The sequence below is a fragment of the Nycticebus coucang genome, chromosome 3 (genome assembly GCF_027406575.1).
Source record: "Nycticebus coucang isolate mNycCou1 chromosome 3, mNycCou1.pri, whole genome shotgun sequence".
Classification (NCBI taxonomy): domain Eukaryota; kingdom Metazoa; phylum Chordata; class Mammalia; order Primates; family Lorisidae; genus Nycticebus; species Nycticebus coucang.
This window is the reverse complement of record NC_069782.1, coordinates 3,466,653-3,480,300: the sequence shown is the minus strand read 5'-3', so window position 1 is coordinate 3,480,300 and position 13,648 is coordinate 3,466,653. Positions and strand designations below refer to the sequence as shown.

The 13,648-nt window shown below is 44.9% G+C and overlaps 1 protein-coding gene across 5 annotated transcripts in view; it reads left to right on the top strand.

Moving 5' to 3' along the window:
• PPARA (peroxisome proliferator activated receptor alpha) overlaps positions 1 to 13,648 on the top strand; it is a 50,330-nt gene that overhangs the window by 19,001 nt on the left and 17,681 nt on the right. For all 5 annotated transcript variants that reach the window (XM_053584880.1, XM_053584879.1, XM_053584882.1 and 2 more), the window contains 3 exons: positions 7,779 to 8,028; positions 11,280 to 11,440; positions 12,608 to 12,746. In XM_053584880.1, coding sequence (XP_053440855.1) covers positions 7,821 to 8,028; positions 11,280 to 11,440; positions 12,608 to 12,746 — 508 coding nt within the window. In that variant the 5' untranslated portion in view covers positions 7,779 to 7,820. The remainder of the gene's footprint in view (positions 1 to 7,778; positions 8,029 to 11,279; positions 11,441 to 12,607; positions 12,747 to 13,648) is intronic.

The window sequence follows — 13,648 nt, the reverse complement described above, 5'->3', positions numbered from 1 at the left end:
GTTAATCTGTAGTTTTCTCTATTTTGTATTGGCTTTATCTGGTTTGATATCAGAGAAATATTAGAGAATAAATTGGCAGGTATTTCCTCCTCGTCTATTTTTTTGGAAGAGATTATATGCAACTGGCCTGGTGTTATTTCTTCTTTAGATGTTTGGTGGGATTCTCCAGTGAAACTAGCTGGGCCTGGAAAACTATTTCTCAAGAGACTTTAAATGATAGGTTCAATTTTTAAATGGTGATAGAGCTATTGGGATTGTTCATTTCATCTCGGTTGCATTTTGGTGTCTGCAGCTTTTGAGGAATTGATCCATTTCTTCTTATTTGTCAAATGTGTGTGCCTAAAATTGTTTAGATATTTTATTATTATCCTTTTACTGGTTGTAGGATCTGTAGTGATAGCTCATTTTATTCCTGCTAGTGGTGATTTATATCTTGTCTTGCTGGAGATTTATCAATTTTATTGATTTTTTTTCAAAGAACTAGCTTTTTGCTTCATTGACTTATCATTTTCTTGATTTCAGTTTTGTTGATTGCTACTCTTTTCTTTAGTATTTCCTTCCTTCTATTTGTTTGGGGCTTATTTTGTTATGATTTTTCTAGTTTCTTGACATAGGAATTTATATTATTGCTTTGAAAACTTCTCCAGTGCAAACATTTCATGGTATAAATTTCTCTCTAAGCACTGTCCTTGCTGTAGTCTACATTTTTTGATATTTTACATATGTATTTTCATTCAGTTCCATGTGTTTTAAAATTTTCTTTGTGATTTCTTCTTGGCCCAGACGTTATTTTGAAGTGTGTTAATTTTAAAACATTTAGAGATTTTCCTATTATTTTTCTGTTATTAATTTCTAGTTTGAGTCCATCATGATTAGAATATGCATTCCGAATGGTTTGGGGTTTCTTTTAAATTTATTGAGGTTTGTTTAATGGCCCAGGATTTGGGGTCTTGGTGAATGTTCCGTAGACTCGTGCGGGAAAAAATATACATTCCACTGTTGCTAGGTGGTGTCTCAGTCCATCCCAGCTGCTGTAAGAAAATTCAACACACTGGGTGGCTCAGAAACAACAGAAATTTCTTTCTTGTAGTTCTGGTTGCTGAAAGCCCTGGATCACAGTGCGGGCAGATTCAGTGCTGGTGAGAACTTGCCTCCTGGTTTCCAGTGACTTCTTTCTGTGTCACTTCTACTTGGTGGCAGGGGCAAGGGAGCTGAAGTACCATTTGGTGCATATCTGTGAATATTATCTCTGGTTCTTAAATATTTTTCTCCGAATGAATTGAGTTTGTTTTAGAGTAATGAAATTGAATTTCTCTTTTTACTTGAATTCAAAGTATTCTGAAGGTCTCTTCCTCCCTACCTCTTTCTCATATTTGGCATTCTGCCGAGAATTTAGGCAGGTGAATAATACCAAATTTTTATCTATGTTATCAGCCTATCTATGTTATTATGTGGATAAAACTCTTTGAGGCCAGAACTGTCTTGAGAGGATTCGAGGGAACAGTGCCCAGCACACACCAGCCGGGATGGCGCTCACACTGTGCCAGGAACAGGGCCTGTTTCCACCTGCCAGGCTGGAAACTCTTATACTTCAAAAGGAATTAGATAGAGCCCTCAGAAAGACCTTGCCTTAACAGTGGGGAATAAAAACACCCTAGTGTTGTCCTGCCTAACAAATCTTAAAAATAAGATACAAAAGGATCAAACTTTTCCAAGTAATTTACCTGCATCCCAGAACAAAGCTTAAGAATATCTAAGAATACAAAACTACCCAGGATAGGCTGGGCATGGTGGCTCACACCTGTATTCCTAGTACTGGGGAGGCCAAAGTAGGCAGATTGCCTGGGCTCAAGAATTTGGGACCAGCCTAAGCTGTAGCAAGATCCTATCTCTAAAAATAGCCGGGTGTTGTGGATGTCTGTAGTCCCAGCTACTCGGGAGGCTGAGATAAGAGGATCACTTAAGCCTGGGAGTTTGAGGTTGTTGTGAGCTATGACACCACAGCACTCTACCGAGGGTGACAAAGTGAGACTCTGTCTTAAAAAAAAAAAATGTATTTGAACTGATGATCAAAAAGTTAAGTGGAGAACTGGAAGCCTTATATATCTTAAGGTGCAAGTTGGACCTCTACAATGAAACTACAATCTCTGAGACTAAAATAGGGTAGAGAGACTGCAGGCAGCTGAGATGTTACAGAAAAAACATTCGTGAACTCAAAGGCATAGCAATAGGAAGTATTTAAAATGAAACAGATGGAGAAATAATGATTTAAAAAATGAAAGCAGCTCGGTGAACTATGGAGCTGCCTAATGTATGTATATTAGAGACCTTGAAAAAAAGAAAAGGGATGGAAACAGTCTTTGAAGTAATGGGGATCCTGGCCCAAGGAGGGCAGTCAGTAAGTATGGCTCTTCTCCTTGTCCCTCCTTCCTGTCCTGTTCCCTCACTGTCTCCAAGGGCCCTAGGGCTGTGGGTCCTGCACTCACACTCATCAGCGCAGGTGGAGACTCACGCACGTTCCGTGAAGTTCATAAAACATGGTCTCTCATGGCAAAGATGACTGACTATCCATTTAACTTGGAAAATGAAGGCCCAGCCGTAGAAAGTTAGCCTGTCGTGTATCTGCCAAAAGCCTCAGGTCTCCTCTTTCTGAAACACCATCGTTAATTGCGTCCCACGTTTCCCGTGGTAACTGGCAAGGCCACTGGTCCTCTGCTGCCTCCAGCGTCTGGCTAGAAAATGCGTCCACATTATCCCCACGGCCCAGCCTTCCACCCTGCATCGGACAGATCACAGCTTCTGAGTGGTAAATTCGAATTCCACTTCAGTTGACTGTTGATTCTGGTGACAGGCTTCTCAGCAGTGGACGCAAATGTGTCTAAACTTACAGCTTTTCTTCCATTATTTGCATAGTCGTGTTACCATCCCTAAAGGTGAGATTATACATGTATTTAAAAACAGTAACTGCAAACTTTCAGAAAATTGAGAGGAAGTGCTAGGTTTGAAATGGAAATAATAAGTACTGGCATCTAATGTGAACTTTATATAATGTCCAGAGGAAGTTTTTCTTGGAAATGGTCTGGAACATTCTTTTTGTACCTTTAAATGTAAAGGCGTAGGAGCTCATGGCCGACTCTTATGTGCTTTGGTCTGTCACTCTCTCTTACATACCAAATTCTTTTGGTTACAAAATTTGGAGGTTAATGCCTTGGGCATTGTTGAGAAAGATCTAGATGTCTCTAGATAAACCTACGTGACCTGCAAATTCTTTGTGATGCCTTTGGTTTTATTTATTTATTTTTTCTGAGAGAGGGTCTTACTCTGTCCCACAGGCTAGAGTGCTGTGGCATCATCATAGCTCACAGCAACCTCAAACTCTTGGGCTCAGGCAATCCTTCTGCCTCAGTCTCCTGAGTAGATGGTACTGTAGGTGCACTACCACACCTGGCTATTTTTAGAGATGGGGGTCTCACTCTTGCTCAGGCTAGTCTCGAACTCCTGAACTCAAGGGAATCCTTCCACCTCCGTCCCCCGGAGTAGTCAGATTACAGACCACTGCACCCAGCCAATTCTTTTGATTTAATCTATCAACATACCTAGTCTGAGTTTCTTTACCACTGTTACGTTTTGCTCCTCTTTTCCTCTGTCTGAAATGTGTTTCTGTAAGCACTTTTTTAGTTACTTTGCTAGTGTGTTAATCATTATGCAGGTGGTAATGATTAATCTGTTTTGGTGAACTGATTTGAGGTGAAGGTACAGAGGGCTTTTCAGCTTTCTTTTGTTTGTTTATTCTGAAATGTTATTTTAAATCTTAGCCCAACACATTGAGCTAAAAGACTTCTAACTATGACATGCAATATCTAAAAAAAACAGAGAGTCCGACAATGTAGTGTGAATTAGAATTGGCGCAAAAGAGAAGACTCCTTGGCTGGCACACTGCAGGGCTGCCCTGGGAGAAGACCTCCTTCCATTTTGGGCTTTCAGACCAGTCACACATCTTACCAGACTTAATTTAACAAAGGAGTTGTGAATAGCCCTCTCCAGGGTGGCCTTATTAAGCATATTAAGTGATAATCTGAGGAGGGTTTACAGTGCATTAACTTGAGGGGGCTTGTGCAGGGCAGTGCTGGAAAGTGAAGATAGAATGTTTACAACTATCTGGATGCGTCTGTGTCAAATGTAAGTTCTGAGTGTGAAAACTGAAGCCCAGTTCCATTTGTTCTTTTTCTAGGGTATCTGATCACATAGCATATAAAGATGTTTAATAGTTGGGAGAGTATCGGCTACTTGCTGTTTAATATGGAATTTCAGAAAGTATTTAGGAAGGGCCTTCTAGGTCCAAGAAGCTGGGTAGAGTCTAGAGAGCAGAGCTGGGCGAGGCAGCTGCCTGGGAGCCTCCGGAGTGGTTCCCCCGGCTTTCTTTTATTCTGTCCAACAGTGAGCCTTCTTTATTCTCGCTGCAGAGCGAACACTTCCCAAGTCCTGGGAAGTCCCTGGGAGGGAGAGAGCCAGGCTGACGACTCCTTCACCCCGTCTGCTCAATCTGTTTTCCCCCTGCAGGCTTTGTTTCCTCAGCCCTGTGAGGATCACAATTGACTCTGCAAATTTCTCACTGCTCTTCCAACACTGAGTCCCTCTGACTTCTGTTCTAGATACCTATTGTATCTTTGTTGTCTTTGGACACGCTGATTATGTGTGCTGTGTTGCCATCTGGGGGACAGCAGGCCAGGCGGCTGGTACAGAGCCCAGGCGACTTCTCACAGACTGGTACCCTTGGTGCACCTTCTGAGCTGAGTGACAGACACTGAACACCTGCTGTGTCTCAGGGGTTGTGCTAGAAGGATGGATGCACAGAGCAGGGCAGGGCATTCCCTGGCCTCACAAGCGTACGGTCTAATGGGAGAGAAGACATGCAAGAAGTTACGACACGTAGCATCGGGCCCAGGTAGTGAGAATCCAGAGAACGGGCTTCTCAGAGAAAGAGGTTATTACACCCCTAACAACTCGCGTTAGCCCAGGCTCCCGAATAGTCTCCCTTCCCTGAGACGGTGATACTGAAAGTGCCTCAGTGCTCAAGGTTATCAGGCGACACTAGAATTAGCCAAGTGTCTCCACCTGCCCTGTAGGTCACAGAACAGTGTAACTGAATGCAATGTCATCTTCTTCTTTTTGGCTTTCCTTTTTTTAATGTCCTACACTTCTTGCATTCTGTGATGAGTAGTTCTCAAAGGAATAGTGTGATTGATAAATGTTCAATTACTAAGATCCAAAATAGAATTTCAGTAGTTTGAGCTTGTGACATACTTGCTTTAGCTCTAACACTGAAATCGGACAGGAAAGAAAAAATGGATTTAGGAACGTAAGGGTTAAGGAAGGAATGAGGGGTTGTATAGAACCTCGTATTGTTGCTGGGACTGGGGACGGAGGAGCTATTTCTTCTCCCCCCATTTGTCTTGCCCTCATTTCTCAACTTAGGTCAGACTCTACCTGTACTATGAAACTGAAATCTAACTAAGCACTATTTGGATTGTCTTGGACCAAATTAGGAGTCACTGAGCACAGGGAGCATGTGTTAGCCGTCTTAATCCCTCAGGAGCATTTGGGGCAGAGGACAAGGGAACTGGCTGGCCCTGTTTGCTTGTTTCAATGAACTGGGCAGCTGCAACTGTTGTGTGGGCATTAGGCAAAGCTTTGGGGATGTCCCCCATGATACTTGTGCTCCTGAACCAAGGCCACAGCAACAGGGGAGATGTTAGAGCATGCCAGGAGCAGGCCCCTGGCTGGGAGAAAGAACATTTGCTGGGATCTAAGAGCATCATCCCCATGCATTTTCCACTGCAGTGTTGAGAATGTGACCAGGGACAAGGAAGTGGCCATAGGTCCCCCTGGACAGAGCCTCTGCCCAGATGTTCACTTTTTTTTTTTTTTTTTTGTAGAGACAGAGTCTCACTGTACCGCCCTCGGGTAGAGTGCCGTGGCGTCACACGGCTCACAGCAACCTCTTAACTCTTGGGCTTACGCGATTCTCTTGCCTCAGCCTCCCGAGCAACTGGGACTACAGGCGCCCGCCACAACACCCGGCTATTTTTTGGTTGCAGTTTGGCCGGGGCTGGGTTTGAACCCTCCACCCTCGGCATATGGGGCTGGCACCCTACTCACTGAGCCACAGGCGCCGCCAGATGTTCACTTTTTTATTAGGAGGAACTTATGGTTAATAGGGAGTTAGTGAGTGACTGCAGCTTAGGGAGTTAGTGAGTGACTGCAGCTTTTGAACTTTTTGTTTATGGTGAAAAATATCTTAAATAATGCTTAGCCCATCATTTTCTTGCCGCTTGAAGAACTTGTCTTGCAGAGGTAATGCAGAATAAAATAGAAATGCCTCACAGATTCACAGCTTGACTCACACTGATAGATTCTTGAGAAGGGAAGTCTTTAAATCCCATGAAAAGTTAAAGAACAATTCCTTTTTATTTTTCTCTGTGTTATTGTCAGCTACCATAATTTGTGGTCATAATACCAAGCATGAGATGTACTTTTCACAAAGATGTGTGAAATTTCCCTGTTTCATTTCTAGAGGAAACCAAGACATCCCTTCCTCCTTGCACTTAAAGCTGTTGTGTACACTAAGCAAACCTGAAATGTGAAAACACTTTTACACAGCTGCATTAATGGACAAATATTTGAGGGAGCCTGGTGTTCTGTGGTCACAATGTGAAGCAGGTGCAGTCCACACCTCCTGCTACCTTCCTATGCCATAGCACAGTGGCCATCGCTGTGACCATCTTCAGGTGGGAAGACAGTTCTGGAAGCTAACTGTCACCCTGTTGGCCTCAAGAAAGCAGCGCTGGGGAGGGCGGTTCAGGTGGCCCCAGACTCAGTGTGGACTATTTCCAGGGGAAATCAGGGTGGTGACAAGGGCTTGATCAGGCAGGGACATGCTCTGAAGGGCCCGATGGTGTGCCGAGGAGACTGGGCTTCAGTATGGAGGTCACAGGAAATGGTTCACGATGTTGGAGCAAGGTTGCAGTACCGATTAAGATGGGAAGAACCACTGTTGTATCATCATACCTGTATGGAATATATTCTTTAGTTTGTTAGTTGAACCAGCCTAACAATGTCTAGGACTCACATGCTAAGGTTTTGTTTACCTCCACAAAGTGTTACTACACAATCATTTTTGAGGGCTGCCTCCTTGGGTACAAGGAGAACAAATAAGATGAAATACTGTTTCCCGCAAGCTGCCAGCTGCTCCCCATACTCCTCAGCCCGAGCCACACAACCTCCATGCTGTTCCTAGACCCTTCTGGCATGTCTCAGTCCTGGGGCCTTTGCACGCGGCTCTGTTCTCTTTGCTGGAGTGTTCTCCCCCAAGACATCTACACTTCTGGCTCCCTCATTCCTTGAGGCCTCTCCTGCCCCTAAGCAACGAGGCCTCCCCGTCCACTCTTACCTGGGCCACCTTGTCACCAGGGACATCCCACCCATGTTGGTTTATGCAGTCACCCCCCGTGAGAGCTGGGGCTCTGTTTTTATACAGCCCCTCAAATACGATGGGCTGAGCTCACGTGTGCGCCATCGCTAAGGGATGACAAGCTTTGGCTCCGTAAACTTTTTTTTTTAACTGAAAGACTTTCCATTTGCTCAGTGTGCTTATTAAGGCTAAGCCTAGAAAAGATGCTGCACAGTATGACTGTTCAGGTCATGAATTCAGGTCTGCCTCCCGTGATAAACGGTGTTCTTACCTATCAGTCTTACCCATTGCTTCTCTTTCCCTCCAGCGGCTCGGAGCTCAACTGTGTGACCAGTGCCATCTGGTCAAGATGGTGGACACAGAAAGCCCAATCTGTCCCCTCTCCCCACTGGAGGCCGATGATCTGGAAAGTCCATTATCTGAGGAATTCCTACAGGAAATGGGAAACATTCAAGAGATCTCTCAATCCATTGGTGAGGACAGTTCTGGAAGCTTCAGTTTCACAGAATACCAGTATTTAGGAAGCGGTCCAGGATCGGATGGCTCTGTTATCACAGGTAAGTGTACTGTTTCCTAGAAAACTTGATTTTTAAACTATTTTTTTTCCTCAGATAAAATTCTCTTTAGCTGGAAAAGAAGTCACACTTTTTTGCAAAAAAAAATCTTCAGATATCACATCAGTGCTGTTGGGACCTGGAACCTTTGAAAGTGCGTCTCACTGCTCCTCGCCAGCCTCTTGCAGAAACTGTTCCCAAGCCACGTAACGCTGGAAATTCACGTCAAAAGTGCATAGACCCTGATGTCTGGCAAGCCCAGCAAAGAGTTAGGCTTTGTTAAAAGGAGCTGTGCACAGGGTCTGCGCTGAGGCATTGTCTGTGACAGTGAAGAGCTGGAGCAAGCTGTCATTTGTTGAAAGGAAACAGATACGTGGTGACAAATATATCTGTGGACTACTTTATAGTAATGTAGAAGAATGAATGAGCTAGCTCTGCATTACCCACATGTGCCTATCTAAACAGCACTGGGGAGTGTAAACAAGCTTAAGGATATTCAGTATGTTCAATTCATATAAAATTTTTTCTTTTTTTGAGACAGAGTCTCACTTTGTTGCCCTGGGTAGAGTGCTGTGGCATCACAGCTCACAGCAACCTCAAACTCTTGGGCTCAAGCGATTCTCTTGCCTCAGCCTCCCAAGTAGCTGGGACCTGCCACCACGCCGGCTATTTTTAGAGACAGGGTCTCACTCTTGCTCATGCTGGTCTCAAACCTGTGAACTCAGGGCAATCCACCTCCCTCAGCCTCCCAGAGGGCTAGGATTACAGGTGTGAGCCACTGCACCCCAGCCAATTAATGTAAAATCTTGAACACAGAACGATACATCATTGGTGGATGTGGACACACACTGCAAAGTCATCTCCTGAAAGAGGGAGGTAGAGATGGGGAGGAGGTCTCATGGGGAGTCTTCATTCTTTCTAGGTTGTGTTTTTATTTTATTTTATTTTATTTTTTTGAGACAGAGTCTCACTCAATCACCTTGGTTAGAGTGCTATGGCATCTAAGCTCACAGCAACCTCAAACTGTTGGGCCCAGGCAATCCTCCTGCCTCAGCCTCCAGAGTAGCTGAGACTACACAGGTGCCAGCCACAATGCCCGGCTAGTTTTTTTATTGCTAGTAGAGCCAGGGTCTCTGTTTTGTTCAGGCTGGTCTTAAACTCCTGAGCTCAGGTGATCCACCTGCCTCGGCCTCCCAGAGTGCTAGGATTACAGGCATGAGCCACCATGCCCAGCCTCTAGGTTGTATTTTTAAAGTGTGATAAATCTGGGTGGTGGATAGGGGGTATTACAGTCATGTGTCCCTTATTAACAGGGACAAGTTCCGAGAAATGTGTTGTTAGGCTATTCCTTTGTTGTGCAAACACCATAAAACAAAAGTAATTTAGGAGGTTGGAGGATGGAATGCAGAATGTGAAAAGATCATCTCACTGTGTTACAAATACGTGAAACCTCACCCCTGGGGGAAGAGGTGCTGTCCTGAGTAACTCTGGAAATGAGCAGAGTCTGTAAGAGCTGAACTGGGCTCTTAAGTTGCTTCCCACAGGGGCATCGGTTGGCAAGCCTGACACTGTCGGACAGGTGTACTGGAGATGAGCAGTTAACTGAATGCATAGTGAATGGTAAAGCCCGGTTCACAACCGTTGGAATGGGAGTTTACAGACAGACAAGGGAAGGAGGTTGAAAAGGTCCTTATTGTCATAGACGAGCACCGTAGACATCAGAATGGCTCCTGTTTAGCTTAATGCAGGTACAGATGGCTAAACAGAGGGGATGGAAAAGGTCATTTCAAAATAAGAAAACGGTCAACTCATTAAGAGGACACACAGTCCCAAATTTTACACAATAGAGTTTCAAAATATATGAAATAAAAAGGCCGCGGACATGATGGCTCATGCCCATTATCCCAGCACTCTGGGGGGCCACGGCGGTGGATTGCCTGAGCTCACCTTGTCTCAAAAAACAGCCCAGCGTAGTGGGGGGCGCCTGCATTCCCAGCTCCTCGGAAGGCCAAGGCAAGTGGATCTCGTGAGCCCAAGAGTTTGAGGTTGCTGTGAATATGGTCCACTGCACTCTACTGAGGATGAAAAAGTGATAGTCTTTCTCAAAAAATATATATATTTATGTATATATATATATATATACTTATAAAATATATATTTCTATATACACACATATATATGAAATAAAAATTGATCGAGCTGGAAGGAGAAGTGGACAGATCTACAGTTACTTCATTTTCGCTCTGAGCTATACAGTTCTGTGGGTTTTGCCAGGTCACAGTGCAATGTATCCACCCTCACACTGTCAGGGGAATGCCGTATGTCTGGGATCGTACAGCGTGAAGACTTTCCGCCTGGCTTCTTTTACTTAACAATATGCGTTTAAGAGTCACCATATCTTCCCATGACTTGCTACCTCATTTCCCGAATGACGCCCCATTGTCTGCATGCGCCTATTATCCACTCACCTACTGAAGGGCATCTTGGTCACTTCCAATTTGGGGCAATTTGAGTGAAGCTGCTGTGGACATTTGTTTTCTTTTTTTTGGGGGGGGTTTTGGCTGGGGCTGGGTTTGAACCTGCCATCTCCAGCATATGGGACTGGGGCCCAACTCCTTGAGCCACAGGCGCCGCCTGGACATTTGTTTTCAAATCAGTTGAATATATACCTAGGAGCACAATCTTATTGTATAGTGGAACTGTTTTACTTTGTCAGAAACTGCCAGACGTCTCACCAGGAATCCACATCCTCATCAAATTCGGTGTGTTTTTTTAATTTTAGTCATTTTGGTAGCTGTGTGGTGGCGTCTCCTTGTTGTTTTAACCCGCCACGCGCTAGGGAGTGGTGTTGAGCATCCTTTCATAGGCTTACTTGGCATCTGTGTATTGTTTTTGCTGAACTGTCTTTTCAGATCTTTTGAGTTCTTTGTAGCACAGATTGAGTGTGGAGGGTTGGGGAGCCTGTAGGTGCCTGAGAGACAGCCTGGGTGTGTATCTTGGGCCCAGGCGTCAGCTCAGCGGGAGCTAGTCGGAGTGTGCAAGCTATGGGGGCGCCAGCGTGATGGTGGTAGCCAGCGTAATGATGGTTGATGGTCGTGAGAGCACAGGTGTGGCCCAGAGACAGGGTTGGCTTGGGACGCGTGCCCTGCACACCAGCTGTGCCTCACGTGCTCAGCTGCACCCTCTTAGACCTGATTTAGACATGGGATGGCCACACCTTGAATATCCATCAGTCTTCCCTCTTTTTTCCCTAGATACCCTTTCACCAGCTTCTAGTCCCTCCTCGGTTACCTACCCTGTGGTTCCTGGTAGCACAGACGAGTCTCCCAGCGGAGCATTGAACATTGAATGTAGAATCTGTGGGGACAAAGCCTCAGGCTACCATTATGGTGTTCACGCGTGTGAAGGCTGCAAGGTAGGAGGGACCTGGGTTAGGGCAAGGTGGCCCCACCAGCGACTATGTGGTTACATTTATCTTATATGCAAATGTCTGTCATTACTAAGAGAAAATTGCAGCAAGTCCCAGATAGGAAACTAAACTAAGTGTCCAATCAGGTCCTCTCTTCAGAGAGTCTAGGATAGACTGTTCTGTTGTACTTTGTAAATAACTTAGATAAATGCAATCTTTAAAAGAATATAAGCCACGTTAAGAGTGAGCCTTTCATTTGAATACAAGGTGGACAGGATTTACCCATGTATCTCTTGGCCCTCACCAAAGGCCAGGTAGGGCAGGTGTTGTCATGTGGCAGGGAGGGAACTGACTCTCAGAGACAGAGCGTCCTGCTCAGAGTACCCCAGTACCCAGTGGGGGGCTGGAACTGGTGCTGGCTCCGGGCAGTTCCTTCCTGCCGGGTGGGAGCCTTTCCCTAAGCCGTGTGTACCCCAGGACTGTCCTCATCCCCATGCCAGCTCATCCAGGCCCCTACATGAATACGGTGTGGGGCCAGGAGTGCGTGAAGACAAGCCCAGGGCCTGGCATGCTGCCTGCAGGACCATCCACCCTTCTGTGCAGCTGGGAGGCTGATGAGAAGGACCCCCTACCTCTTCTTAGGGTTTCATTCCCACGCTCGAGCCTGCACTTAATATAAGTGAGATCTAATCATCTAATGTTTGGCTGGAATCAGAAATCCCCTCTCATTGCTCACACCGGAAATGAGTACTCGTTTGTGGAAAGTGCCACGGGCTTTCCTGGAATGCAACAGATAAGGACATTTTAAAATTACTTTGAATTTTGCCTCATTTTATTGTTTTCATTTTAAATGTAATGAGATTTAAAATTTTCACCTAATGGGGACAGTGCATGCTATCTGGGTGAAGGGCACACCTTCAGCTTGGACTCAAACTGCACAAAACAATTCATGTAACCAAAATGTACCCATATAATATTCTGAGATTTTTTTTAAAAAGAAAATTAAAATTATCCATTTGTCCCAATTATATCAGACTTTTCAGACGAACTATTTCTCTAAATTTAGTTTCTTTAAAAAGAGACAATAAACAAACATCAGGGAAGGCAGATGAAGCAACCACACTGATTGACTTGGAGCCACCTTCTCTAATCAGCGGCGTGTTAATCTCACAGGGTTTCTTTCGGCGAACGGTTCGACTGAAGCTGGTATATGACAAATGTGATCGTAGCTGCAAGATTCAGAAAAAGAATCGAAATAAGTGCCAGTATTGTCGTTTCCACAAGTGCCTTTCGGTCGGGATGTCACACAATGGTAGGTAAGGTGGTCCAGCACTTGTCCCCGACGATCCCTCGGCTCTGCTTCCTCGGGGAAGGCTGTATTTGGCATGAACGTGCCCCAACATTGACTGTGCAGACCACTTTGTAATCAGAATAGCCCAAGAAAGTAAAAGTTTCCAATAGCCAAGATTCAGCAGAGCACCTGGACTTAACTGCTAGAAACTTCAAACGGGGAGACTTTGATATAAGATGTAAAAACCAACAGGAAATCACCAAGATGACAGAATGTTCATCTCATCATAAGAAGCGTGTCCCATTTCAAACATCTTATTGCGAATTTCTTTTTATTCAACCAAACTCTAATTTTAGAACATGCTAATTATGACATGAAGATATATTTAAAATAAGTAGTTTATAAGGGTTGCACTTCTGCCTTCTGGATAAAGGACACGGAATTACATATAAACTGATTCTAAAGCTCACTGTTACTGCCCTGCCCTGGGAGGTTGATTGTAGCTAGTAACAGTAAGCATTCCTTCTAGTGAGTGCTATGATGTCGCAGCCCACAGTAACCTCAAACTCTTGGGCTCAAGCAATCCCCTAGCCTCAGCCTCCTGAGTAGCTGGGACAACAGGTGCCCACCACACACCTGGCTATTTTTAGAGGTGGGGGTCTCACTCTTGTTCAGGCTGGTCTCAAATTCCTGAGCTCAAACAGTCCTCCTGCCTCAGCCTCCCAGAGTGCTGGGATTAGCCAGGTGAGCCCCCGCGCCCAGCCTTTATTATAGCCTGTTAAAAAAATCTGAAAGTTATGGAGTTTGAGTTTTCCTTTCTTTTTTTTAGTTTTATTTTCATCTCTCCATATTAGAATAATAGGAAAGGGATTCTAACTTGCCCGTGCCTTTTCTCTCCTGGTTTCACTCCGGTGGGAAGTGTC